We start from the raw sequence: 27753 nt of genomic DNA on the forward strand, positions 1-27753 counted from the left end.
CATGAAGGGCCCCACCATGGCCGGGCACCATTTTACATCTTCCAGATCTTTCCAGAACACACATCTCCTTCAGTCCTCAGAGCCACCCACAAGGGGCGTGTCAATGCCCCAAACTGACAGCTGAGTGTGGTGTGAGGCCCGAGGCTGTACATCTAGAAGGTGGGAGAGGTTTTTCCCTGGCTGTGCAGTAGTTAGGACCTTACGCTCCCAATGCAGGTGGGCAGCAGTTCGATCCCTGGTCTGGGAACTAAAATCCCACGTGCTGCATGGTGTGACCAATAATTAAGAATAATAATAGAAGGTGGCAGAGCCAGATTCAAGGCCAAGTCTGGCCTTTGCACATGCCTTTTGGCAGTGAAAGTGTTGGGGCCCTAGCCTGGTACCAACTGGCTCTGTCCCCAAGGCTTCCCCGCTGCTCCTGGACGCTGACAGAGTCTGCTCTGTCCTGGCGTGTAGCTCCAGGAGTGCCTGCCTGAGATAAAGGCCCTAGAGCTGACTGATGTTCTGCTCAAACCACGCTGTTCCCAGGTCCTCTCCCAACTCCAAGACTCCCCTGTCCTCCTCATGCCCGTAGGCTCCCAACGCAGAAGCCAGGAAAGGGCCACTGCAGGGGCTGAGGGAGAGACCAGGCTCCACGCTGCATCACTAAGTGACCTCATCAGCCACAACCCCACTCAGGGCCTCCGGCTTATTTTTAGGGAGATAACCAGGCATGGTGACAAAGCGGACAGTGAAACGGATCAAGGGGACGATGACTGTGCAGGCGACCGACCAGGAAGAAAGAGCGACAGAGGCTCAGCCCAGGGGTGAGGGCTGGGTGAGTCGCTGACATCATTTCAGCCCCAAACATGGAAGAGGATCTGCTCCCAGGGAGGTCTGGCCAGGCCCTGGAGCATATGTTCACGCATAAATGTGGAGTCTAGAAAAATGGCACAGATGAGCCTATTGGCAGAGCAGGGATAGAGACTCGGACATAGAGAATGGATGGGTAGACACAGTTGGGAGGGGTGTGAATTGGAAATTTAGGATTGATATATATACACTACCATGTGTAAACTAGATAGCTAATGGGAAGCTACTGTATAGCTCAGTTCAAGCTCTGTGATGACCTAGAGGGGTGGGATAGGGAGCAGGGGGTGAGAGGGAGGTCCCAGAGGGAGGAGATGTATGTAAACATACAGCGATTCACTCTGCTGTACACAGAAACTAACACAACAAAGTAAAGCAACTATACCCCCAATTAAAAAGATAAAAACCTAAGAAGAGAAGATCAAGGCTCTTCCCATCCCTGTGGGAACAACACTGTCCAACATGGCAGCTTCCGGCCACATATGGCTGTTTAAATGGAATGAAAACTTTAGTCCCGCAATTGCGTGAGTCACACTGCAAACGTTCAATAGCCACATGGAGCTAGTGGTCACACGGAGCTAGTGGACAGCGCAGATATAGAACGTTCTCATATCTCCGACAGTTCTCTGGGCAGCAATAGTCTTGAATCTCTTCTCCCTGAGAACCTCCAGAAGAACAGGAGCGGTTCTCTAAAGGGCTCTGGGGCGAGACAGCTGCAGTGTGAGTTGCTGGAGGCAGAGGGCAGGAATTTGCTGGAAGGGGCAGTAAGTAGAGAGTCTGGGAAAGCAGTCAGGGGTCACATGAGGATGAGCTGAAACAAAATAGAACAGTTGCTGCGAGTACAGGTTCAAGTTTCTGTCCTGTCACTTCCTAACTGTGTGCCCTTAGGAAAGCTACTTAACCTCTCTGTTGTCAGTCTTCTCAACTGGAAAACAGGAGCCATACAAGAATCCACCTCCTACTTCTGTTATAAGAAGGAACTGGGTTGCTATTTATAAAGTGCCAAGGACAGGGCCAGACCTGCAGTGAGGTAGATTGTACATGCTCAGTGCTCGGGGCACAATCCAGTCAGTGTGGTCAACAGCTGCTCCAGGAACACAGAACCTTACCAGAGTAGGGCTCCAGGGAAAGGCTGAGCAGATCCTTGGTGCCGCACTCAGGTCCCAGGATCCCATTGTAGCTGACAGTGCGGGCACAGAGCAGGAGGCGGCCAGTGTGCTCCTCGGGGGTGCTGTTGGTGATGTGGGCAAAGACGTCGAAGTCGCAGCCTCTGTTCATGCCCTCGCCCACACGGATCCGCATGGCCACCCCTGTCTCCTCTTTGTTAACCAGTTTGTTCAGATGGTTGGCTCTTGTGAAGGCTTCCCTTTCCTCTGGGGACCCTGTGGGGATAGGGTAGAGAGCTTCATCACAGCTGGACAGGGGATCAATGAGGAGGCGGCTGGGGGCAGAGCAAGCTGGCTTCTCAAAGTCTTGGTGACTCAGAACACCCAGAAGGAGCCCCTTCTTTACATTACTGTGCCAGGAGGAGGAAAGTATTTTATTTACTTCCCACAAGCAAACTCCTATACATCCCTCAAGACCCATCCCCAAATGACCCCTCCTCCAGGATGCCTTCTCTGACTACTTCCCCAGGATGAATGACTCACAATACCTTTTGGAGTTTCATAGCTGCCATTTTTTTTTTGGCCCACTAGGGTTTGTTTTTTTTTTTTTTTTTCTGTTCATATGCTTACACTCGCAAGTCTCTTAGGGACTAAGACTGTGTTTCACTTAATCTTAAGTCATACCCAATGCCTACAACATTGCTTAGTGCCTAGCAGGCACTAATACAATTCAAACTTTCTCACCTCCAAGCATTTGCACAGGGACTGCTTTTACCTGAAATCCTTTCCATCACTTCTCCAACTGTTGAGTTCTCCAGCAGAACTGCCCCCTCCTTTATACCATTTATTTCTCCCCTATGTGCCTTTTATTTTTTCCCAAGTGTTGTTGGGTGTATATCCATTTCTTCTATTAAATCAACAGCTCTAGACATTTCAGAGGCCAGGGAAATCATCTTTTCCTTCTGTTTTATCCCTTCCTGCAGGAGCATGGCCACTTCACAGCCAATCCCCAGGCAGCCCTTCAAAGGTCAATGGGGGTCAGATGAGGGCTGTGGTTTCTTGGTCACTTCTGTGGAATCTACTGTGCTTGGAACACAGTAGATGCTTCAAAAATATCTGTCTACTGAATCGGCCACTGGATGTGCAAAATAAACCACTTTCTTTCCCCACTCCTGATTTAACATCAGTAGCAAAAAGAAGCTTCATCTTTCTGTCTGACTGAGCCCATCTTATTATCTTTAAGCTTCTTTTGGTCCATTTCTCTTTGAACCTTTCCAATCTACCTTCATACCCACTTCCCCGGCTCTATATGAAATACTGCAACGATAAACACTACAGTTTGTCTTCCACGGGCTTCTCTTCCATGGCCCCTCTGGCCTTCCAAGCCTCTTCAGCACATACACTGCAGTAAAAAGGCATGGAACTGCCCGTCTATTGTAGCTCCCATGACTAATGAGTACTGTTAATAAGGGGCTTCCCAGGTGACACCAGTGGTAAAGAACCTGTCTGCCAATGCAGGAAATGTAAGAGACATGGGCTCAATCCCTGAGTTGGGAAGATTCCCTAGAGGAGGGCATGACAACCCACTCCAGTATTCTTGTCTGGAGAATCCCATGGACAGAGAGGAGCCTGGAGGGCTACAGTCCATAGGGTCACAAAGAGTCAGACACGACTGAAGCAACTCAACATGGACGCACGCACTATTAATAAACATGGACATCCTAATTTTTTGTTACGATGCATGCCTCTCCTGTTTAACAGCCATCCCTTTCGGTTTTACTAAGAGTCAAACCAACCAAGAAAGTGAGGCTTAAAAACCAAATGGGATCCTTTTGTGGAATATAAAATTCTTTCCCTAAATGAGTAATCCTTTACCATCGCCTCCCCCTCCACAGTGTGTGTGTCAAATTTGCACTTGTTTCTAAGGAATTTCTTGAAATAGACAGTAAGCTACAGATCAGGTCACGTGCAGGCTGCCAGATAAAATACACACACGCACACACACACACAGGCACGCACGCCCACCAGGCTGGTAAAACCCGCTGCTTATCTGCAGGGCAGTGATGAGCCCCAGTACCTACCCTCCGGGTACTTGTAGCTGTGGGTGATGTCCTCCCGATCATCTCTGCCCACACACTTTGTGCTGATCTTCAGCCCCACCACCAGGGAGTGGTTGATGGATTTGTGCAGAGACCCATCGTCCTGCCGGATCCAGTCCACCACGTCAGCATTGACTTCGGCAAAGACGAAAGGGGCGTCGTATTTGGTGCTCAGGTCACCCTCCTTGATGGCACGAACGGGAACCGGGCCACAGCAGTAAGTCCCTGGGGTGAGGGGAGGAGGAGACAGAGACGGACTTGGGCTGATGGGAGGATGGCACCTCCCAAACCTTCCACCATCAAAGCACATGTGGGTAAAACCCGCAAGATGATACAGTGCTTTGACCCAGGAACTCCATTTCTAAGACAGCAGCATCAGGCAAGAACTCAGAACCCCCAGAGAGGAAGTTCCCCATGGTCTAGTGGTCAGAACTCTGCGCTTTCACTGCTCGGACCTGGGTTCAATCCCTGGTTGGGAACTGAGATCTGGCAAATCTCACAATGCAGTCAAAAAAGAGAAGTCCAGGGACTCTGGAACTCAGCTTCTGGAATTCAAATCTCAGCACAGCCTCTTATTAGCTGTGTGACATTGGAGAATTCATTTAACCTCTCCGAGTCCTGGCTTCACGTGATGACATTTGTACCTGCAAATGAAGACTCACAAACTCTTATCCGCTATGTGTTTGATAAAGAGAAATGTATCCCAAGGCACTTTAGGAAATGAGGGAGCCAAGTGTAGGCAATACTTTACAAGGGTGTGTGTCTGTCTGGTTTCCTGCCAGAATGAGAGTAGCAGTCAGTGCCCGACACAGACTCAGGGAGTGTGTGTTGATTGAATGAACAAGAGAGCTCATGAACAAGACAGCTTGATGCTTATCTAGGTGTGGTTTACAACTGCCTCAAACCAGTCACAATTGCAATGTTGAGGATTAGAGGCTCAGTAGCTATATTACAATGCATCTATCTGATGGAACATAATAACATTCAATTAAAATTCAAATCACGGAAAATGATCTGATACAGAACTGCTAATGCTATATGGAGAAGCGAGGGGGCCAGGAGAAAAGGTCATGTGCAGCCACTAGATCATGTTATGTAACACTTATATTACTATATCACAAAAATATTTAAAAATTTTTTGATAACCACGTTTCAATGGAATTCAACCCTTTCTCCACTCCTGATTTAACATTAGTAGCAGAAAGAAGCTTCATCTTTATGAAGGTACTATATTCAATATAGGTGTTATATTGTGTGCATTTAAAATATTTTTCTGAGGAAGGAGTCATTTGAAATTATTGGAAACTGTGTGTAAATGTTAATGAAATTTCTTTGGGGGGAAGAGGACAAAGATGCTATTTGATTTTTTTTTCCTTAGTGCTTCTCCATATTTTCTGTTTTCCACAATGTGCATGAATCGCTTTTCAAATTATAAAAGAGGTGTTTCATAAAACACCAACACTCAAAGTTCCTTTGGAGTCAGCCAGACCTGGGTTAGCATCCCTGCTCTGCCCTTCTCTGGGGAGTCCCTCGGGTAGGTGGGTCTCCTCCCATTTCTGCTTCTTCATCTCAGTGATGGGGCCACTTCTGCCCAACCCACCTTCGCTCTTCTCCTGGGGCGTGGGGTCGAGGGCCTGCCACCCCTCGTACCCCGGCTGCAGGTCTGGCCTGGTCATCCACGACTCCACCCAGCAGTGGAAGTTCCTGTTGGGGAAACAAAGCAGAATATGGAGCCAGACTCACATGCAGACGTTCGTGGTCACCTCCAACGTGCTGTTCACACTTGCCTTGTCCTAAGCTGAGCGTATCACGCTCTCCCAACACTTTGCTCTTCCTCCAGGGGTCCCAGCCAGGTATTCCTTCCTACACTGAGAGTCATCCTCAATCCCTCAACCCCTCTGCCCACCTCCCTTCCCCTCTCAGTGGCTCTGCAAGTCCAGCTGACTTGACCTCCTAATTTCTTGATTGCCCCTTCTTTTCCAGCCCACAGGCTCTGCCTGGATTCAGGCCCCATCACCACCCACCAGGACCACACCCCACCCCCTTCCTTCTGATCTATCCTCACAGTCATCAGACCACTCCTCTCCAGTCTGAAACCTTTGGAATCAAGCCCAGACCCTCAGCCTGCAGTGCAGACTCTGGACAAGGCGTTCTCCTTTCACGTGTCCTGTGTTGATTTTCCTTCCTCTCGGCCTTGGCTCCTGCTGTTCCTGCCTCCCTGGGAGCCTCTCCAAGTCTTGTTTCCTTTTGTCCAAATACTGCTCAGCTTTTAAACCCAATTCAGAGGTGATCTCGTCTGAGACATCGCCCCGTCTCCTCTTCAGGTGACCCTCCCTACTGGGCAACCCCTCACCAGATCATCTCGCTCTTGTCACTCTGGATCTCCCCGAACTCATTGCGGAAGTACTCGATGAGCAGGTTGCTGTTCTGGTCATGGGCTGAGTTATAGTTGGTCACGACTCGGGTAGGGATGCCAAGGCACCGCAGCACTGGGTGGAAGACATGGTGGAGAGAGTTTAGGGGGTGGGCTGGGGCCCTAGAGACATCTGCTCTGCCTGGGCCTCTACATACCCATCTGTACCCCAGGGAGCACTGTACTCATTGTCCAAGTGGTGAAGTTGTGCCATCCCCTTGCCCAGACAATGGTGCCCACCTTGCTGATTGCCCCATGTTCCCCATCTCCCCTTCACCTCACAGCTAACAAAAGCAGACTCTAAATGCAAATCTGACATTAACAGTCTGCTACTAAACCCTCAATGGCTCTTCAAGGCCCTCAAGGTCAAGGCCAAACCTCCACTGTGGGCCTTGCCCTGCGGGATCTGGCCCTTGATCAATTTCTGCACACTTTGCTCCAGCTACACTGGCCTCCAGCACACCTCACTCCCACCTGCCCCAGGATACTGGCGTATGCCCATCCCTCAGCCGGGAAGGCCACCCCGCCAGATTTAGATTACCCTATCATCTGCATTCACAGTAAGACTAGGGATGCATCATCACTCTCAATATATGGGTATGTGAGGGATTCTTTAATTAGTCCTCTGAGGGCAGTGAGCGATCTGTCTTATGTTACAGTCCCAGAGCCCTGCAAGACCCGGCACAGACTAATCGGTCAAATGGGATGAAGGAGTGAAGTAGAAAGAGAAGGAGGAATGGAAGGAGAAAAGGAATGACAGATTCAGGGCGAGGAGTGAACAGTGGGGTAGGCAGATGAGGCAACAGAGGTCAGGACCCTTTGTTCCAGCCCCAGCTGCTCCAGCTGTGTGGCCTGGGGCCAGTCCCTCCACCTCTCTGGGCCTTGTTTCGTCCTCTCTGGCTCAGAGTTCCAGTGCTCTGGGGCTCCACTGTGGACCAGAAGGGCCTGCACTGTGTGGAGGCACGGTTTTCAGAGAGGCCGGAGTGACTGGGAAAGGGGCTGGTGTTGCAGTGATAGGTGACAAGGAGGCAGGAGGTCAACTGGCATCTATAGGCCACAGAATCCTGCTCAAATAGTGGTGCTGGGTGTTCCCGACAGAGGAGATTATGGGTGCTTTTTCCCTTTCGTTTTTTAGTATACTTTTTATGTAAAATGTAAAAGTAACATATTCTCAGGGTAAGATAAAGAAAGTAACATCTAAAAAAAGAAGTGAAGCAGAAAGGCCTACTAAATACAAGCTGTAGGACTTTTGTTTTACTTTTAGTTTTGATGAGGTTGAGTCTCTGCGATGGGGGAGAGGCAGGAATGTGAACTTTGCCCAGTGCCTGCCATCAATCAGGGCATAAACTTCCCCGAAGGCCCCGGATTCAGGTCAGGAGATGTGAGAGCCCTAGGAGGAGGGAGGAAGGAGCAGCTGTGACCTTCCACCTCTTGCCTGGTTCTTGTGCCTTGTGGTCTGGGTAGGGGCCAGACTCTCTGCTGCCCATGGGGAGAGCTGGTGTTCCAATTCCAGGCCTTGCCCCATCAAGAAAAGCTTCAGAGTACAGACTTCAGGCTGGAGGAGGCTTGTCCCCACTGATCCAGGAGCAAGCTCCACTCCTGTCCCAGGGGATGGGGTCCCTCGGGGGCCTCATCCTCACAGTCTAAGACCAGGAGGCTGTGCCTGAAGCGGGCCCACCTGGTTCCACGCCTGGCTGTGCAGATCACCAGCTTTGTGACCTTAGCCAAGCCACTTCTCCTCTCTGAGCCTCCACTTCCTCCTCTAAGAGGAGCTAATAATAGCAGCTTGTCGGGATGCTGTAATGATTCAGAGAGGGATGGGTGTGAGCAGTCTGGCAGAACAGAAGTGTGTCACCGTGCCCGTCACTGCAAATATCCGTCCAACCACTGTTGGCCAACTAACAGACACAGAGAAGATGTCTCAGGATCCAGCTGGGGAATCCCAGATGCCCCTGGAAACCCTGAAACCCAACCTAACCTGACTGACTGTGCTAAGTGACCTCCCCTGGGTCCTAAGAACTACCTGTGACTTAGGTCAGTTACCACTGTCTCTGTTTTACAGGTGAGGAAACTGAGGCCTGGAGACACCGATTCTCTTGCCCAGGGATTAGAGGCAGAGCTGGGATTCAAACCAGGCAGTCCAACTCCAGTCCCTGGGCTGATCCACTATTCAACTGCCTGCAGAAACCCCACAGCTGGGACTTCTGGCTATGACTCTGAGCTCCTGATGCAGGGGGCTGGGCTTTGATCTGTGGTCAGGGAATTAGACCGCACATGCTGCAACTAAAGAGTTCAACTGTCATAACTAAAGGTCCTGCATGTTGCAACTAAGGCCTGGTTCAGCCAAATAAATATAAATATTAAAAAAGAGAAGAAACCCCACAACCACCGGGGTCAGACGTCCCGTTACTTGACCGAGTTTTCCCAGGATCTGTTATACATCAGGCCTGGGAGAAGGCCACAGGGACCCTGACTCAGCCTTAGTTCCTGGAAGCCGAGGGCGGTTCCAGGCCCCGCCACGTCCGCCTGCTGCTTACCGGTGCAGGCCACAGCCGCGAACACCCAGCACTGGCCGTACTTGACGCGCTGGCAGCCATCTCTCTTCCAGCGCCGCAGGATGTCCACGCTGCCGATCCAGGACATGGGGCTGATGCCGTCTGCGTAGTTGTTGTCCCAGCGCCCCAGCAGCACGCCCTGGTCATCGTTGCAGTTGACCTGAGACCCATGAAAGCGTCAGAGGGGCCAAGTCTGTGGTTAGTGACGGCTGTGATAGAGTGGGCATGAACTCAGCACGTGGTGAAAGGCAGGGGCGGGGCCTTCCAGGCTGAAGGAGCAGCAGGTGCAAAGATCCCGAGGTATGACTGATGGGGAGGTTGGAGATAGGAGTGGGGGTGGGAGAGGAGGTGGAGAGGGGTCAGGGCCATAAGGATGATGCTGGAGATATGAATGTGTGTGGGGGCTGGCAGGCGGCATGATCTGAGCTTTACAGAGGCCTGTTCTGGCCCTGCCCAGACGGTGTCATTGCCCCCAGACTCTCAGCATCCTGCTGCCCTGGCCCTGAGCCAAGCAGGGTCTGGCCCCGCCCCCTCTGCAGCCCACCTGCAACCCTCCCCAGGCCCCCGGCCCCCTGCCCCTTTGCTCTCCGCTCCGCTCACACTGGCCTCCTTTCTGCTCCTCAAATCTGCCAGTCATCCCTCCTCGGGGAACCTGTGCACGAGCGGTCCCCTCTGCATGGGACGCTCTTCTCCTCTCAGTTACATCAGCTCAAGAATCATCACTTAGGGAAGTCCCCCAGTCCTCCACTGGGGTTGCACCCTGTGGTCAGACACTATCACACGTCTGGCCCCTTTGAGAGCGCATTGCAACATGACTGGGCGCTCACATGATCCTGTGGTTAACTCCCGTCTTCTCTCACACTCCCTAGAATGGAAGCTCTAGGAAGTGAGAGACTATTCATGTCTTCCACCTGCTTTTCCCTGGTGCCTGGGACATGGGTAGCACTTGATAAATACTTTCTGGGTGAGTGAATGAATGAATTGCTTTCTGGGACCACACGGCCTTACCCTCATTTGTGTACATCTTGTCTGTCTAAATACAAGGTCTCCTAGCTGAGACTCACCCATCTCCCAGGTCTCCCCGACCATGACAGCCCAGGGCCTGGTCTCCATTATCACCTGAGGCGGGCCTGCGCTCACTCACCATGCCGCTCACCACCCGGCCCACATAGACCGGACTACTGCGGCGGGAGCAGTCTCGGCCGGCATTCCTCAGGAACTTGGGGTTGACGTCCAGGAGCATCAGGCAGATGTCTAGGATCCCTTCTTCAAACTGTGTCAGAGGAAAGAACAGGAGGATGAGGGAGCTGAGACGTCACCTCCTCCAGGAAGCCTGCCTTTAAGTCCAGCGGCTGTGGGAAGCCCCGTGCATTGTCTCACACATCACACCTGGAGGCTCGGGTTGGGTCAGTCACATTGCTGTGGTGCCAGCTTTCCTGGCCCAGGAAAGGGGGGCGGGGTGCGATGGGACGATGACTGAGTGTATGAGAAAGGGGATGGGGTGTGCCTGCATCCAGACTTGGCGGGGGGGGGGTCGGGCAGGGGTCCTGGGAACTTGGAGTGGAAGGTAAGCCCAGAGTCCCTGGAGCTTGACTGCCCTCAGTCACCTCAGGCCCAGCCGCTGCCCTCCCTTACCCGACAGCCAAACCTTCACTTCCCTAAAGCCTGACTCACCCGGCAGAGCTGATAAGTGTCCCTCCTCCCCCACCCCTACACACTGCGCTGATTGGAACCAAAGTATAAATTGTAAAGATGTAAATCTAATCTCATCGCTCTTATCTCCACTGCACCCAGAGTAAGATGGAGACTTCTCCCTGTGGCCTGCAAGGCCCTTCATGATCGGTGTCCCACCCCATCTTAACCTCACCTCTCAACCACACTCACTCTGCCCCAGGGCTTTTGTACATGCTGTTTCCTTTGCTTGGAATGTTCTCTCTGCCCCTCTCTCTATGACTCACACCTTCTCATCCTTGCAGCTTAGGTGCTGTCTTTATCAAAATCTCTCCCTGTCACCACCCCTCAGACCACTTCGGTCACATTCAAAGGCTCGCCCGTCTGTTCCCGGCTCTCTGTGTCTGTGGCCTTGTCCCAAATCAGGCCTCATCACAGGCCTCCCTCCATGACTTAGAGCAGCTCCCCTGGCTTGACCCATTCATTCTTTGACTCCCTATTGCCATTGTCCTGACATTCAGGGCTGTTCACAGCTTGGATACTGTGGGCTTCTCCCAGGTCATCTCCTGGGGCCCCGTCTCATGCAAGCGCTCACCAGGCTGCAAGACACTTCTTAGGCACAACGTAAAGTTTCTCACCTCTGTGCTTTCTGCTCATGCTATTCCCGAGGACACCAATATGTTAAAAGTGTATTTTAACGCAAAATTTTCTGGCAATTTAGACATATAATTCAAGTTTGAGGACCACTAATTTAGACAATGGTTTAAAGCCCCTCTCAGTACATGCCTAGCACAGTCAGTGTTCTCCAAGGGCTGCCCACTATTTTGCTATGGCTGTGAATGGCTCCCTCCCTCCTGGAGTGCTCGCCAGCCCCACGGCTCCTACAGGCTCTCTGACTTTCTCCCACCTTGAATCCAGAGCTGCCGCTCCCACAGTGCACAGGGCCGTCCTTTGCTGTGTGACCTCAGGCCTGGCCTGGGCCCTCTCTGAGCCTCCAGCCATTTCAGAGCCCTTGAATCCTTGACAGCATGGGGTGGGTGACTCTGAGACCTTGCTTACACTTTCTGATTTTGTCTCAGACCCAGGGCCCAGCTCACAGCAAGCCAGAGATGGTTAGGAGGGGCAGAGTGTGGCCCTACCTGCCCAAAATTCCAAGGTATGTTCTTGATGAACTTGGCTGAGCCCTGGTAGATGAAGCCTTGCTGGGTAAGGACGTATTCTTGCCGCTCCTCATCTGAGTCCAGGTACACAGCATCCGCTGTGGGTAAAAAGGAAAAGGCCTCAACTCGGCATCTGGCAAGGCCCAGGTTCCCCACAGACATGGCAGCTGGGGTGCCAACCCTTCAGGGCCAGGGCAGCTTCCCTGAGGCCATTCTCTCTTTTAGTCAGAAAAACTAATCATTAAGTAATAATCTCACACCAGTAAGATAAAGTACTATCAGTTGGTGATAACAATGGCTGTCTTTTATCCAACACTTGCCACCTGACAGGACCTGTGATAAATGTAATGACATAAGTTAACTTGTTTAACCTCCACCAAAGCTTCACGTGGAAGATATCCTTGGAAGCCCCATTTTACAGATGGCAAAACTGAGGCTCAAGAACATTTTACGGATGGGAAAATCACACCAGCACAAGAGACAGAGGAGCACTGACAGGGGCCAGGAGTCAGGAATCCCCTAGCTCTGAGTAGGGGATTTTTGCTGTATGACTCTGGGCAGGTCACTTCTCCTGCCACCTGACTGTGTTTCCTGAGGGTCAAATGTGATCACAGAACAGGAAGGTGCTTTGCAAGCTGAAGCCCCCAGGCGGTGTGAGGAAGGAGCATGATTCCGAGAAAGTCAACGCAAGGTTGCTGCAACTCAGAGGGAGAAGATCTGTCCAGCTTGGGGGTCAGGTGGCATCTGAAGGTTGCCTTGATGACATTCTAAGCAGAGGACTAGAGAGATGAGCGGTGCAGCTGCTGGAAAATGGACGATACTTAGTTCCCTGTGGCTTGTGACGACAGCAGAGGGCCTGAGGCGGTGGGACCAGCTGGAGGGCAAAGGTTAGTCCAACTTTTCCAATTCCCACTCACAAAAGTGAAGAAATTAAGGCTGGGAAGGGGAAATCCAGAGCCATCATATGGCTTTGATCAGTCCTAGGCGTTTTTGCCTTTATGGGCTCCTTCCTCCATTAAAGAAAATCTTTTTGTAATATATTTTTTGACTGCATTTGTATAACGTTGGATCTTCCCAACCCAGGGATTGAACCCAGGTCTCCTGCATTGGCAGGAGGATTCTTTGTCTTCTGAGCCAGCAGGGAAGCCCAAATAAATTAATATTATATGTTAAAACATATTCTCTGGCCTGAACCTCTTTTTTTTCTTGGTCTTCTGATTTTAAAAGAAATTAACACATTTTCGCAGGTCCCTAAGAGTATGGTGGACCCAGGCAGCGTGCCTACTGAAATCGGCCTGGGGAAACGTGTCCAGTGCCTGGGGAAGCAGCTGCCTGGCCCCTCAGACCCCTGGGCCCCTCTACAGCAACAGGCAGGCAGCCCCCGCCTGCACCACCTGGAGGAAAACAAATGTGAAAGTGGCTGAGCACCTTATGCATCCTGCCAGGAGGCTTGGGCGATTGCGCAATGAACACCGGTCTTCAGATAAACGAGCTATGTGGCTGCAAATGAGCTGGTGGCGTGGGAGAAAGAATCTGAGAGAACGAAAAGGGCGTGCTATTTCCCCATCCAGTGGGAGGGTCAGCACATGTTGAACTGTCCCCACCTCAGCCCAGGAGGCTGGGACTACGATGTCCCCACTCAGGTCTCTGGCTGGTAAAGATGGAGGTCTTGGGGATGCTCACTTGGGATCCTGACTATGCTGGAACTCAGGGACCAGAGGCCCCCAGGTCATGGGCAGATGTTGCCCTCTCCCCCAAGAGGGAGAGCAGTTTCCTCCCTTAGCGCCCCACACCCCAACTCAGCCCCACTTCCTATCTCCACATTTCCAGCCCACCCCCTCTCTGGGATGTTGGTCCCTTTAGTCATTGTGGTGCTTGGCTGGCTGCCACCCCATCCCTCTGGGCAGGGAAGAGGCAAGGCCACAGGGAGGGGTCATCCCCTAGAACCTCACTGCCCGTTCCTTGAACTCTGAAACCCCACGGTGATGGGGTTGGGGAGGGGCACTGCCAAGTGTCTGCCCCAGGGGCAGGGTCGCCAACTACCTGTAAGTTCACACTGATTAAAATCAAAATGAGCAGACACTGTGACCAGCAAGGCCACTTCTGTCCTGAGAAACCATTCTGTGTGGCCACAGGGCATGTGAGCAAGGAAACTCCTCCCTGTGATAAGCCATAGGAAACCAACTCATGTCTGTGGATGGGAGCCAGATGGCAAGGCCCGGGGCACTTGCAGCTCTTAAAAAGGATGAACAGTGACTTTCCTGGGGGTGCAGTGGCTAAGACTCTGCACTTCCAATGCAAGGGACCCAGGTTCGATCCCTGTTCGGGGAATAAGATCCTACATGCTGCAACTAAGAGTTTGCGTGCCACAACTTAAGATTCTGCACGCCACGACAAAGACTGAAGATCCTGCAGGCCACCACTAAGACCGGTGCAGCCACATAAATAAACAAAACAAACACAAAACAACAACAAGCGATGAGCAGACGTGTGCAAACTGATGCAGAAAGAGCCTCAAGACGGTAGAGGGAGAAAAAAAAAATCCCAAATTGCAGGCTGATGTATACAATGGGGATTCTTTAATGTTTAAGACAGGGAAATCCATAATGCAATGATGTCTTCTACAACATGATCAATATAATTAACACTGCTGTATGTTACATATGAACATTCTTAAGAGAATAAATCCTGAGTTCTTACCACAAGGAAAATATTTTTTGCTTTAATTTTGTATGTATATGAGATGATGGATGTTCACTAAACTTATTGTGATAATCATTTCATGATGCATGTAAGTCAAATCATTATGCTGTACACCTGAAGCTTATACAGTGGTGTAGGTCAATTATATCTCAATAAAACTGGAAGAAAAAAAAATACAGCGATGTCTCCAGACACAAACACTGAATCTAAGGAGATAACCCCTCCCGAGACAGCTAATAATGGTGTTTCCTAAGGAGGGGAGTGAAGGATGGGAGGCTATCTCTCTGTAGTGCTTGAAGCTTTTATAAAGAGGGAGTTCTCATATCTTACTGTTATAATTAAAAATAAAAGCCAGGGCTTCCCTGGTGGCTCAGTGGTAAAGAATCAACCTGCCAATGCAGGAGACAGGGGTTTGCTCCCTGATCCGGGACAATTCCACATGCCGGGGAGCAACTGAGCCCGTGTGCCACAACTACTGAGCCGGTGCTCTAGAGCCCAGGAGCCACAACTATTGAAGCCAGTGAGCCTAGAGCCCGTGCTCCAAAATAAGAGAAGCCACCTCAGTGAAAAGCCCACGCACTGCAAACTATGAATAGAAAGTAGCCCCCACTCTCCGCAACTAGAGAAGACCCGTGCAACGAGGAAGACCCAGCACAGCCAAAATGAAATGAAAAAAAGAAAGAACAGCCAAAGTATATAAAAGAGAAAATAAAAAATCTTTCTGTTCAAAGAAAATGCCCCCAAATGGAGAAGAAAAATAAATAAATAAAGCGGTGGCTCAGTAGGAGGCTGGTGGTCTGGAGGTCCGGTCTGGCCCAGTAGGAGGCCAGAATTTCTGTTCTGGGGCCGGGCTTCGAGGAGGCAAGTCCATCACCAAGCTGGGCCTGCCCACATGGCCCCTCTCTCTGCCTGGCTAGGTATAAGCAGCAGTAGTAGGGTTAGTTGCTCAGTCGTGTCTGACTCTTTGTGACCCCATGGACTCTTTGTGATCCCCTCCTCTTTCCTGCTCAAGACAGACTCAGCCCTTTCTCTGATTCTCTGGTTTTGTCCGGCATCCGCCAACTTACTTCTTGAAGGAGCTGCCAAGAGCCACTTATCTCTAAGCCTCAGTTTCCTGTCTGTAAAACAAGGATGCTAATCTCTGCCCCTGGGGGTTGTTGAGAGCAACCATTAAAAAAGTGTATAAAGGGGCCTCCCTGGCGGCTCCGTGGTAAAGGTCCGGGAAAATCCCACCTGCCATGAGACGACTAAGCCTGTGCACCGCAACTCCCGAGCCTGCACTCTACAGACTCTGAGGGCTGCGACTATGGGGCCCCCGTGCTGCAGTGAAGCAACTACTGAAGCCCACACGCCTAGAACCTGTGCTTCAAGCCACTGCAATGAGAAGGCACCCCAACAAAGGGTGGCCCCTGCTCACTGCAACTAGAGAAACTAGCCTCACAGCAACAAGGACCCAGCACAGCCAAAAATAAATAAATAAAGATATATTTTAAAAATAGAAATCAAAAGAGAAGTTTAAAAAAAAATGGTGATAGTGATAATTTATTAAAAAAAATAAAAGAGTGTATAAGGAGCACTTAGGTGGCCAAACTGCTCCTGCCCACCTCTTCTGGGTACCCCATCCCTCCATCTCCCTGCTTCCCTTCCCCAAGCCAATCTGGTGAGATTTAAAACAGAGCCTCACAAAATAGAACCAGGTATGAGGCCATGGCCCTGGGCCTCCACTGGACAGTCCTTTCCTGAATGGGGCTCTGAACCCAGGCCACCTCCAGGCAAGGTGGGATCCCTTTGTAGCTGTGTTCAGTCGCTCAGTTGTGTCTGACTCTTTGCAACACCATGACTCTTAGCCCATCACCCTCCTCTGTCCATGGAATTTTCCAGGCAAGAATACTGGAGTGGGTTGCCATGTCCTCCTCCAGGGGATCTTCCCAACCTATGGGTCGAACCCAGGTCTCCTGCATTGCAGGTGGATTCTTTACCATCTGAGCCACCAGAGAAGCCCAAGAATACTGGAGTGGGTAGCCTCAACCCAGGAATCAAACCAGAGTCTCCCACATTGCAGGTGGATTCTTTACCCTCTGAGCTACCAGGGAAGCCCTGGTAGCTGTGTAGACTGGGGCAAGTCATTTTGCTTCTGTGAGCCTGTCCCCACCTCTATAAATGGGAATAATGAGAGTTCTGACATCACGAAATCTTGGGAGGCTAGAGCCTCACTCAGTCCACCTGGATGTCTCTGCTGCCCCATCTTCCGCCCACCACCCCCCTGCCACCACGTGGTTCCCATGGGTGGGTCCAGCCCTGCCCATCTCCCCATCCTGCCCGTGGATAGAGTGCAGCTCACCTGGACACCAGCTGTTGAAGAGCAGGGTGAACTGACCCAGCATGAAACTGGAGCCCTGGTAGCCAGTGGAGGCCTCCAAGCTGAGGCGGTAATGGCCAACGGGGGCATTGGCCGGGGTGCTGAGGTGCAGCGAGAGGGTGCTGTCTCGCTGGTCCGCTGCCACCGCCGCCCAGGCCCCCTCCTCCGTAGCATCGGACAGCCTGAAGAGGGCCTTGGTCCCGGCCTCCTCACTGGGGTCTGGGCCTGCAGAGGAAGAAAGCAGTGGGCCATGAGCTGGGGGTGGTGAGGGAAGGTGAGCACCAAGCCTGGCAGGGGCAGAGTGCACGCCTGGGGGGTGTCCTGGGCCTGGGTGTGAGAAGTTCCCAAGTTCCCAGAAGGAACTTGGAGGAGTGCTTTCATCTCTCTGAGCCTTGGCTTCTTCATCTGGGGACTGGGCTCCAAAATGCACAGGCTGGTTTTGTGGGAATGCACGAAAAGTGGCAGGCACACAGCACGTCCTCAGTCTCCTGGGAGAGGGGACGGCGTGGCCTGGGACAGGGTCACAGTGACACTGTTCTGGACTGGTGTGACTTTGAGCAAGAATATCCTCCTCTCTGGGCTCAGTTTGCCCATCTGTAAAATGGCCAGGAATGAGGCAAGGTACTCCCCAACGGTCCTCCATTCCCACTTAAATCCTTTACCTGCTGGCATCCTGCTTTCTCTTTCAGAAAAAGAAGGCCAGACTCTGAGTAAAATGGGACCTCAGTCCTCTGAAGTGGCCAGTGGGGCCTGTCTGAGAGCCTGCTTGCTCCTGGCTAGCAGAGGGTGCTGGCCATTGTAGATCCAGGTGTCTGTCTCCCCAAAGCCCCCTCCACCTCTTGGCCTCTGTATCTCCACAGGCAACTCTGAAGAGCCAGAACCATCCCTCACCTCCCTACAGCCTCTGACACTTTACCAAGCGCCCTTGGCACTTCCTGCTTCCCCCGAGACCCCTTGTACAGGTGGAAAAACCGAGGCTCAGAGAAGGGCTCTTCCAAGAATGTTCCAGGGGTCTGTGGCAAAGTCAGCATTTGGGCCCAGGTCTCCACGTTGTCTCTCATTCCCAAAGGGGAGGTTTCCCCAGTTGGGAGGATAGTGTCTCAGGTCTCAGTGTGCTGAGGGCCTGCCTCCAACTGGCTCTTTTTCGGGGGGAGGGCAGGGCCCAGATTTTGCAGGGAGGTCTGAGTCATAGGGAGGGCGAGCGGGGCCGGTCCCCCCTTCTGGACTTGGGTGGTGGAGAGAAGAAACAGAACTTTCTCTGCCTGGTTGGGCGGCTGCCCGGGAGGGTTTCTGTTTACTCTTCCATCTCCCTCCCTGCCACTCTGCCGTCCACCGCTGACAGTACGGGGCCTGCCCAGTAAGGGGCTACCTGCCAGCCCCGCCCACACCCGGGCCCAAATATAACTATGAACTAACAGGCATGACGTCGGCCTCTGGGGCCTTGAGTGCCAGGAGCCAGCTGTCCTTTAAACACTCCCTGTCTTCCAGAGTTAGCATTTAGGGGAGGAATTGGGCAGCACTGGGGCCCAAGAGCCAGCCTGAGTCTGGTTTCCCCCAATGAGACCTGGAGTGCTGTGTGACCTCGGCTAAGTCATGAGACCTCTCTGATCTGCAATTTTCTCATCAAAGACAAAAACAGGCTTAGACTATATTCCCGGAAAGGTTTGATTCCAGGTCTGATTCTGTGACCTTGGACAAGCTATTTCGTTTCTTTGTGCCCCAGTTTCCTCATCTGTAAAATGGGGTCAATTGCAGCACCTCCTCATAAGGTCATCGTGAGGCTTAAAGAAGCTGAGGCTTGTAAAGCACATTACAAGGTGCCTGGCACGCAGTAAGCACTCATAAGTAATAGTTAATTATTTACTACTGTCACTACCACCTTCTAAACGCCGTTTAGAGGAATTGGTGAGAGTTCATAGAAAGCATTTAAAGCAGTGACTGCTGCTGCTGCTGCTGCTAAGTCGCTTCAGTCGTGTCCGACTCTGTGCAACCCCATAGACAGAAGCCCACCAGGCTCCCCCGTCCCTGGGATTCTCCAGGCAAGAACACTGGAGTGGGTTGCCATTTCCTTCTCCAATGCATGAAAGTGAAAAGTGAAAGTGAAGTCGCTCAGTTGTGTCCGACTCTTAGCGACCCCACGGACTACAGCCTACCAGGCTCCTCCATCCATGGGATTTTCCAGGCAAGAGTACTGGAGTGGGGTGCCCAGCATATACTAATTTTGCAGTAAACATGAGCTATCCTCAATGTCATCCAACAAGACCATTACAAATCAGAGTTCTCATACCAAATAACAGATTTTGAGACTGCAGTGGAATGTAGTAATTGCCTAGCTCAATTGCATCACTTCACAGATATGGAAACCAGGGCTGAGAGTGATAAGGTTTGGGTGACCATACATTCTAGTTTTCCCAGGATAGTCCCATTTTATGCCTGTTGTTTAGGTGGTAAGTCTTTTGTAACCCCATGGACTATAGCCTGCCAGGCTCCTCTGTCCATGGGTTTTCCCAGGCAAGAATACTGGAGTGGGTGCCATTTGCTTCTCCAGGGGATCTGCCTGACCCAGGGATTGAACCCACATCTCCTGCATTGCAGGCAGACTCTTTATCACTGAGTCACCAGGGAAACCCTTTCATGCCAGTGGTCCCAGCATAATTCTTTTATTCATAATCTTTTCATTCTCAGAAGAGACTCTGTTGGGATGATCAATGTTCTGGTTTCCACAGTAACAGGCTGGGCTGGGTCCCATAGTCACTGTCACCACTGACACACCGCCCTTGGGGACCAGCCAAGAAACACTTGCTCTCTGTCCTGTGGCAGCCTTGTACACACACACACACACACACACACACACACACACACACCCCTTTCTTCTGAGGGGTCTTGGGGGATGGGATGAGGATGGGCTGTCCCCCAACCCCACCACTGTTCACGTAAACTGGCTTAGAAAATTCCTTGGCTGCGGTTCCATGTGGTACTCTCTGTGGAGCAAGAGGCTCCACAGAGATCACACTGGGCATAAATGACCCTGGAGACCTGAGGGGTCCTGGCCTCTATCCTAACCACAGCAGTGAGGGGCTGGGTGGGGTGGATGAGGGGAGGCTTCCAGAGTCAAGCCTGCTATTAGCCTCATAAGGGTTCTTTTCACTGTTCCAGGCTGACCTCACTGTTACCCCTCCACCCTCAAACCCTGGCCTCCCTTGTGGGGGAAGTAGAGCTTTAGTCCATAACAAGGATGGTGCTTGTCTGCTGTGGTCTGTACCCCACAACAGGCCTGTCCGGCCTTGAAGTGTCAGGGTGAGACGCTCAGCATCTGGGCATGGGTGGCATCAGGCCACACACTCCATTCACTGGGTGACCTTCACCAGCTCTCTCCCCTCTCTGGGCCTCAGTTTCCCTGAAGAGGTAGGAGAAGCGGATCACAGGCTAGAATGTTCTAACACCAAAGCAGGGTGCCTGGGCCAGGCTTGGCCAGAGGCTGACTCAAGCTAGGCCTTGAGGTGGGAAGCCTGGCTTCCTGGCATTGTCCCTCAGCTTCTTCAGCCCACGGGAGGGTCCTGGTAGCTCAGACAGGGAAGTCAAGAGCACCCAGAAATACATTGCCTTCTATGGCTGCCCTGGGGGCTGCGGAAGTTAGCAGGGCAGGTTGGTGATGGCTTGAGATAGGTTGGCAGAGACCAGAGAACAGAGATTAGTTGCTGGGGTAAGAAGGCTGCCTGCCTGCCTCCCGTTGAGGTCCCAACCCTGAACTAGGGGCCTCATTATCTAGCACCAGGCTGCCTAGACAAATGGAAAAGAAGGAAGAAGAAATAAGACACCTTGAGAGTGAAAGAAGGGGAAAAAAGGTGGGAAATTCCCATACCAGCAATTCAACAACCATCTATTTCACAGAAGAATAAAACCAAGGCCAGCAGGCCCTTGTGGTGAGCAAGTAGATGTCTCTGCTCTCAGATCACAGCAACAAAAAGCCTCAACTCTGCGGTCAGGGTTTGAATCCTGCTGTGTGATCTGGGCAAGTAAATGGACCTTTCTGAGCCTCAGTGTTCCCATCTGTAAAATGGGGGCTAGTTATGCATTCAGAACAGAAGGATTCTGGATAAGTATACTTACACCACAGATGTGATTCTCTCCAGCCCAAGCCTGACTCTTCTCAGGGCACCACCCCCAGCCCTTAAGTTCCATAGATTCAGGCTTCCACTTTACAGAAGGGGAAACTGAGACTGGAAAAATCGAAAACTTGCCAGAGGGCCCTCAGGTCTATAGCATGAACCCCAAGGCTGCTGGGTGTGGGTGTGTGCGGGGGGGATGCCCTGGTTAGTAGGTGTGTCCCTGCCAGAAGGGAAAGGGGAGGGAGGAAAGGGATGGAGGGGATATCCGTAGTGGGTCTGCAGGCACTGTGATAAGCTTTATCAAACGGCCGCCCAGGTAATACAAGCCTCAGCCTGCTTGCTCTCTGGCCTCAGAGACCTCAGAAAGAGCTAGAGCTGGCCTTTCCCACCCCTGGGCCAGAGTCCCAGCCAGGTGGCCCCTCGCTGACCTCAAGGGAGTGGTTCCCACCAGAAGCCAAACCCAGTGGCGTTTAAGGTCACTTTCTGGGTATGGCAAACAAAGATGACTGGGCATTGGGTATCTGGGGATGGGCTGCTGGGGCCTCAATGTCCCTTCACCCATCACTAGAGTCCCTGGAGCAAGATCAGCAACTGCTGTGAACATCTGCAGGGCACTCCCTCATGTCAGGCTTTTTACCTTAGGAGTGCTTTAGCTCAGAGAGGCTAAGTAATTTGCCCAAGTCACACAGTGGGCAGGCAGTCTGGTCCACACCAGAATCCAAGTTTGTGAGTCTGAGGCAGCCTCCTGATGCTTAGAGAAAGAACTACGGAAACACAAAACTGCCCACTCAGAAAGCTAGAGAAAGCTGGGTTCTCTCCACCACCCAGACTCCCTTTGGGTCTGATCCCAGAGGCCTGGTTAGGTTGTGTGGGTTTGGAGAAGAAGCTGTTGATAATTAGAAAATTGTCTGGATGTGGGAAAAGGCAGGCAGGATCTCGATGGACCTGTGTGCTAGCAAACGCCGCCCCCGACCCCCGCATACCCAACCCTGGTGATAACAGGTCGTCAGGAAGCCAGGCACCCAGAATCACAGACTTCTCTATAAAGCTGAGTGGTGTGGGATGACATCTCTCCACTCTCTGGACCTCAGTTCTCTCATCTGTAAAACGGGGCAGTGACTGCTGGGAATTTCTCAGGGGAATTCCTGAGAATTTCTCAGGAATTTCTTCCCAGGAGGAGGAATGGCGTCACCTTTCCCATGGTCTGCAGGGGACAATGAAATCAGAACGGGAAGGGGTGGAGGGTAGTACTCACCAGTCACAGCACAGAAGGTGAGGCTGTCCACGCTGGCCTCATAGTTCCGGCCCTCAAAGTGCAGAGTCAGCCAGAAGGGCTGGCCCCGCCGCACTACCAGCCTTTCCCTGCACAGGTCAGCTGTGTGGTGGTCACGGCCATTGGCCTCCAGCTCCAGGTCACATCTCTCCAGGACCAGCTCTGTGAAGACAGTGAGGGGCTTGAGCCAAGGTTCCATCTCACAGCCAGCTGTGTGCCCCAGGCTCCCTGGACATGTGGTGTTCAGGGCCCTCCCAACCCTCAACTGCCCTGTTGTGCAGAAGTTAACCAGGTCTAAATGTCCCCAGTTTTTTTTTTTTTTTTTTTGGCCATGCCACACTGCTTGCGGGATCTTAGTTCCCTGACCTGGGATCGAACCCGGGCCTGCTGCAGTGGAAGCTCAGTGTTCTAACTGAACCACCAGGGAAATCCTCCCCAACCCTTAATCACAGGTTGTGGACACTGGGGCAGGTGGGGAAGGCTCTGCCACCTCCTAGCGGTGGCCCTCCGGCGACTCAGCTCTTCTGGGCCTCACTTTGCCCACCTGAGTCCACAGTGAGAGACAGTAGGATCCAGGTTGGCTGTGAGCCATTAAGCCCAGTGCCTTGCACATAATAAAGCACCTTCTAGACATGGGCTAGTCTATTGTGACTGGAGGGTTCTTTTGGTAAAAAGTGGGGTGATATTTGGTATTGGTTAGTTACACGGGCTTTGCCTTTTAGGTTTAATTTTCAATTTCCAGGAAATACAGAGGACTGAGGAAGTCATTAAATTTAGGACCAGGACACGCATGGGTGCTCAGTTGCTTCAGTCATGTCCAACTCTTTGCAATCTTATGGACTACAGCCTGCCAGGCTCCTCCGTCCATGCAACTTGCCAGGTAAGAATACTAGAGTGGGTTGCCATGCCCTCCTCCAGGGGATCTTACTGCCCCAGGGATCGAACCTACATCTCCTACACTGCAGGTGGATTGTTTATCCACTGAACCACCTGGGAAGTCCCAGGACCTGCACTCAATCAACAAAATTCATACTCTGGGAAACTACAAGCAAAGTATTTGGTTCCTTTAACCAATAAATTGCAAAACAGAAAGAAATCAAGAAAAAAGACAAGAAAAAAAAGTTGAAGGGGGTAGACTAAAAGAAACCTAAGGCACATTATAACCCACTGTGCTGTATGAGCCTTACTTGGATTTTGATTTTAAAAACTATTTATCACATACAATTGGCAATTTGAACACTGATAGAAAATGGTGATATTAAGGAATTTTTTATTCATGTCTAACAAGGAGTCCTTATTCATTGGAGAGAAATATTGAAATATTTACAGATGTGATGTATGGGAAGTGAAGTGAAAGTGAAAGTCGCTCAGTCATGTCCGACTCTTTGCGACCCCATGGACTGTAGTCCATGGAATTCTCCAGGACAGAATACTGGAGTGCATAGCCTCTCCCTTCTGCAGGGGATCTTCCCAACCCAGGGATCGAACCCAGGTCTCCCACAGTGCAGGTGGATTCTTTATCAGCTGAGTTACAAGGGAAGCCCGATGTATGGGATTTGCTTTCAAATAATGGAGAAGGCAGTGATGAAGGGGCAGGAAGCAGCAGTAGCTATAAGTTGGTGGTGGCTGAGACTGGGTGATGAGAACACAGGCATTTATTACACTATTCTCTCTACTTTTATATGTGCACAATATTCTCTACAATAAAATTTCTTTTTTAATGACAGGAGTTTGAGAGTCTTCAGGACCTAGGTTTCAGTTTGGATGTACTGCTGTGTGATCCTTAGCAGGTGTCTCTCCCTCTCTGTGCCTCCTTTTCTGAAGATTCAAGGGCTTAGCCCAGAGCAAAAGTTTGATATGTGAAAGTTCTTTTTATAATTTCTGAAGGAGCTGAAGGCCAAAGTAGGGACAGTGAGGGGCTAAGGAAAGCAGAAGTCTCATAACCTTGGCAAGCTCAATCTGACATAATCAAGGTCAAGATTAGGGGGGACAGTAGGGTCGGAAGAATGGGCAAGGCAGGACTCCCAGAGCTATGGGGCCCTTGAGAGTAAGTTCTCCCAAGGAGGCCCCGAGGCAGGGACTGGCAAAGTCACCTAGCAAGTGGGTCCTCCCATAGGGTCATCCATGCAGTTCTCCTTCCTCCCGCCACTGAACATCCTCTGAACGATGCGCAAATTGCCCAGTGACTGCCAAGGACTTTGACGTGGGTTATCTTCACTTAAACCACAACTGCCCAGTTCAGTTCAGTTGCTCAGTCGTGTCCCACTCTTTTCGACTCCATGGACTGCAGCATGCTAGGCTTCCCTGTCCATCACCAACTCCCAGAGTTTACTCAAACTCATGTCCATCGCATCAGTGATGCCATCCAACCATCTCATCCTCTGTCGTCCCCTTCTCCTCCCGCCTTCAATCTTTCCCAGCATCAGGGTCTTTTCCAATGAGTGGGTTCTTTGCATCAGACACAGCTACTATCACTATCTTCACTTTGTAGGGACATTATGCGGCCCCAGGTCTCATGGCAAGCGCAAGACCAAGCCTGGGGATTTGAATCCAGAATCCAAGGCTGTAGAGTCTGGAGCCCAGCCTGGTAACCACCTCACTCACAGCTCAGGATCTGCTGTCCATCCCCCACCCACATCCTGTGTTGTTTCACACCTGGGAGGAGACCTGGGAGGAAGGTGAGGCCCCTGGGATCACAGCAGGAGAGACCTCCACTAGCCACAAGGAAGAACTTCCTGCTGGCTTCCTGGGGTGAAGAAGGAAAACTGCAATTCCAGACAGCTGACGCGGCAAAGAGGCTTCGGGTGTTGCGTCCAGCAGCATTAGTCCACGCACATCCCCCATCGTAGGCATCTCGCCTCTGAAATTTGTTGTCCCCATGGGAGACCTTAGAGAGATGGTCAGACCCTGGTGTGGGGCAAATGGGCTGCTGTCTCATGCTGTGTGAAGGATTCCCAGAAATTATGCCCAGCTCTAGAGGTGCAGAAACACCAGGGTCTAGGATTTCTGTACCAAGAAAGGACCTGAGGTCTTCCAGGCCACTGGGACCCCTGTAGGAAGTGGCCACTCTGGCAATGGGGCAGGGGGCTCATCATAACTGGCCACTCCAGGTCCCCCGGCCCTACTGAGCCCCACTCTTGGGAACAGGGATGAGAAACTGCATTGGACACAAGCGGCCACCTAGCTGGCTTTCGGTCACATGTGTTGGGGAGCTGGGTCCCAGAGAGGGACAAAGGTGGCCGGAGAACGCACAGCCGGTAGGGCACGTCCATGGTTCCTCCCACTCATTCCCGCTCCATCTGCCCCATGTGCCCCTCCAATGTCCCCTCTGCCCCCCTCCTTTCTGGGGGCTGCGGTGGTGCCAAGGCCACCTCCAAATGGACTTGACCCAAGAGTCAGCCAGGGTGCTGAGCACAGCTGCATTAGTGCAGGCTCACCCCCATCATAGAAATCTTGCCTCTGAAATGGTAGCCCTGCCCAAGTGTGTGTGTGTGTGTGGAGGGGGACAGGTAGGAAGTGAATTGAGCCCCTTCTCCACTCCTCTCCTCACAGATGTACCAGTGGCTGGAGTTACTGTCCATGTTTTACAGGATGGGAAACCGAGACTCAACCAGTGGCCAAGGACAGGGGATGCAGCACTTTGAGGCAGCCTGCGAGAGCAAGCCTGTTCTCAGGCCTCTCCTCCACTGGATGCTAGGAGCTCCCCTCCATCCGCTGAGACCAAGGAGACAGCCAGGATTGGCCTACACACCATGAGGGACTAACCAAAACTCAGTCCCTGAGGCCAGGGACCGCATTCTCTGCACAGCTTCGTGCCCAGCACGAAGCAGGGAGCCAGGCCCCACTGACTGACTGAGGACAAGTGACAGAGGTCGGTGAACAAGGTACCTTACGGTTTAGAACACGCCTTCGTGGTCCACTGCCTCATCTGATCCAGGGAGGCAGGGGTTAATGGATATGCCCTGGGGATGGGGAAACTGAGGTCCCAAGCAGAGCCAGAACTGGGGGCCGGGCACCTCTCATCCAGCCCAGCCCTCCTGTTTGTGCTCCAAATCGGGGGCTTAGGGATTGAGTCCAGCCGGGTCCTGACCCCCACTGCACCGGTGGGACCACCGAGACTAGGGAGAGATGGCTGGCCCCTGGACCCCGGGGACCCTGCGCGGTGGCGGCACCCCTGACTCTGATACTCACCCTCGGCCATGGTCAGGTGGTGGCTGTGCTCCTCGGACTGGTGGCAGGACACTGCAAGTGCAGACCACTGGCGGCGGGCAATGCAGGGGCTGAGCGCGAAGTGAACTTATAGCCCGCTTAGGGGCGGGCTGGGGGCGGGGCCGCGCGGGAAGGCGGGGCCCGGCGAGGCCGGCTTTGCCCGGTCTGGGCCCACGTGCTTTCCACCAGCCGGCAGGGGCGCCTTGGGAGGCAGGAGCCCAGGGAGGAAGGGAGAGGGCTGGGCAAGGGCGCCCTCTGGGGAAGCAGACACGAGCGCAGGGCTGGGACAACAGCCACAGGCAACACAAGCCAGGACACTCAGACAGACTTGGATACACAAAGTCAGATCTTGGGTGACAGAGACACCTGGATACAGAAACACACACACACATATAGACACACTGTTGCATCAAGACACACAGGCATACCTGGATACACAGACATGGACCCACAGTTAGATCAGACCCGGGATGAAGAAGACACACACATCCTCAGATACAGACTCATGGAGACCTAAGGATGTGGACACACAGACAGACAGACAGATACAGCAGATGAACCTGGACACACACAGCTGGTGACATGGACGTAAAATCAGTGACATGCCTGTACGTAGACACAGCCGGACACACTTGGACAGGTACCCACTGAGAACCACACAGAAATAAGCAGGTGTCCGGAGGCACTCAGCTCCCAGACACACACAGACAACACACTGTCAGAGGTGGACACAAAATCAGATTGGGGCACCTAGAGACACACAAAGGTGCAGATCCTGGGAGCGGGACACGGCCTCATGTACAGACATGCAGACACACCCGCAAAGACAGACATACCACACTGTCTCTGTAGCAAAACCCAGACATCCCTCTAGCTGTTCCTCTGTCCCAACCATCTAATCTAATCACTCATCTATCCACTCATCTGTCCATCGATCCATCCATCATCCACTTACCCCTCCCCCTCTCACTTCCACTGATGATGCTCCTTGCAGACCCACCCTGTGCCACAAGGAGACAAAGCCAGTCTCCCAGGGACTCAACCTCTGCCTTCTCACCCCTAGCATCTGGGGGCAGGAGGCATCACCCAGTCTTCTCCCTCTGATCCTCCAGCCTTCTGTGCTTCTTATCCACCATGAGTCCTGAGCAGGAAGGGTCTCTGGGGAGACAGGGGCCTGTGAGCCTCCCCCAACCCTTCTTCCTGAATGGAACTTCCTGAAAGTTCCATATCTATTGATGGATTGGGGC

The 27753-nt window shown here is 52.1% G+C and overlaps 1 protein-coding gene across 1 annotated transcript in view; it reads right to left on the bottom strand.

Moving 5' to 3' along the window:
- TGM2 (transglutaminase 2) overlaps positions 1-26644 on the bottom strand; it is a 34271-nt gene extending 7627 nt beyond the window's left edge. Inside the window, exons 1-10 of the mRNA XM_005895992.2 lie at positions 26489-26644; positions 22280-22459; positions 16898-17140; positions 11833-11951; positions 10167-10295; positions 9005-9182; positions 6408-6543; positions 5655-5758; positions 4037-4279; positions 1959-2231 (exon numbers count right to left, since the gene is read on the bottom strand). Of these exons, the coding sequence (XP_005896054.2) occupies positions 1959-2231; positions 4037-4279; positions 5655-5758; positions 6408-6543; positions 9005-9182; positions 10167-10295; positions 11833-11951; positions 16898-17140; positions 22280-22459; positions 26489-26498 (1615 nt within the window). The 5' untranslated portion in view covers positions 26499-26644. The remainder of the gene's footprint in view (positions 1-1958; positions 2232-4036; positions 4280-5654; positions 5759-6407; positions 6544-9004; positions 9183-10166; positions 10296-11832; positions 11952-16897; positions 17141-22279; positions 22460-26488) is intronic.
- Positions 26645-27753: the final 1109 nt, after the last annotated feature.

The sequence above is a fragment of the Bos mutus genome, chromosome 13 (assembly GCF_027580195.1).
Source record: "Bos mutus isolate GX-2022 chromosome 13, NWIPB_WYAK_1.1, whole genome shotgun sequence".
Lineage (NCBI taxonomy): Eukaryota > Metazoa > Chordata > Mammalia > Artiodactyla > Bovidae > Bos > Bos mutus.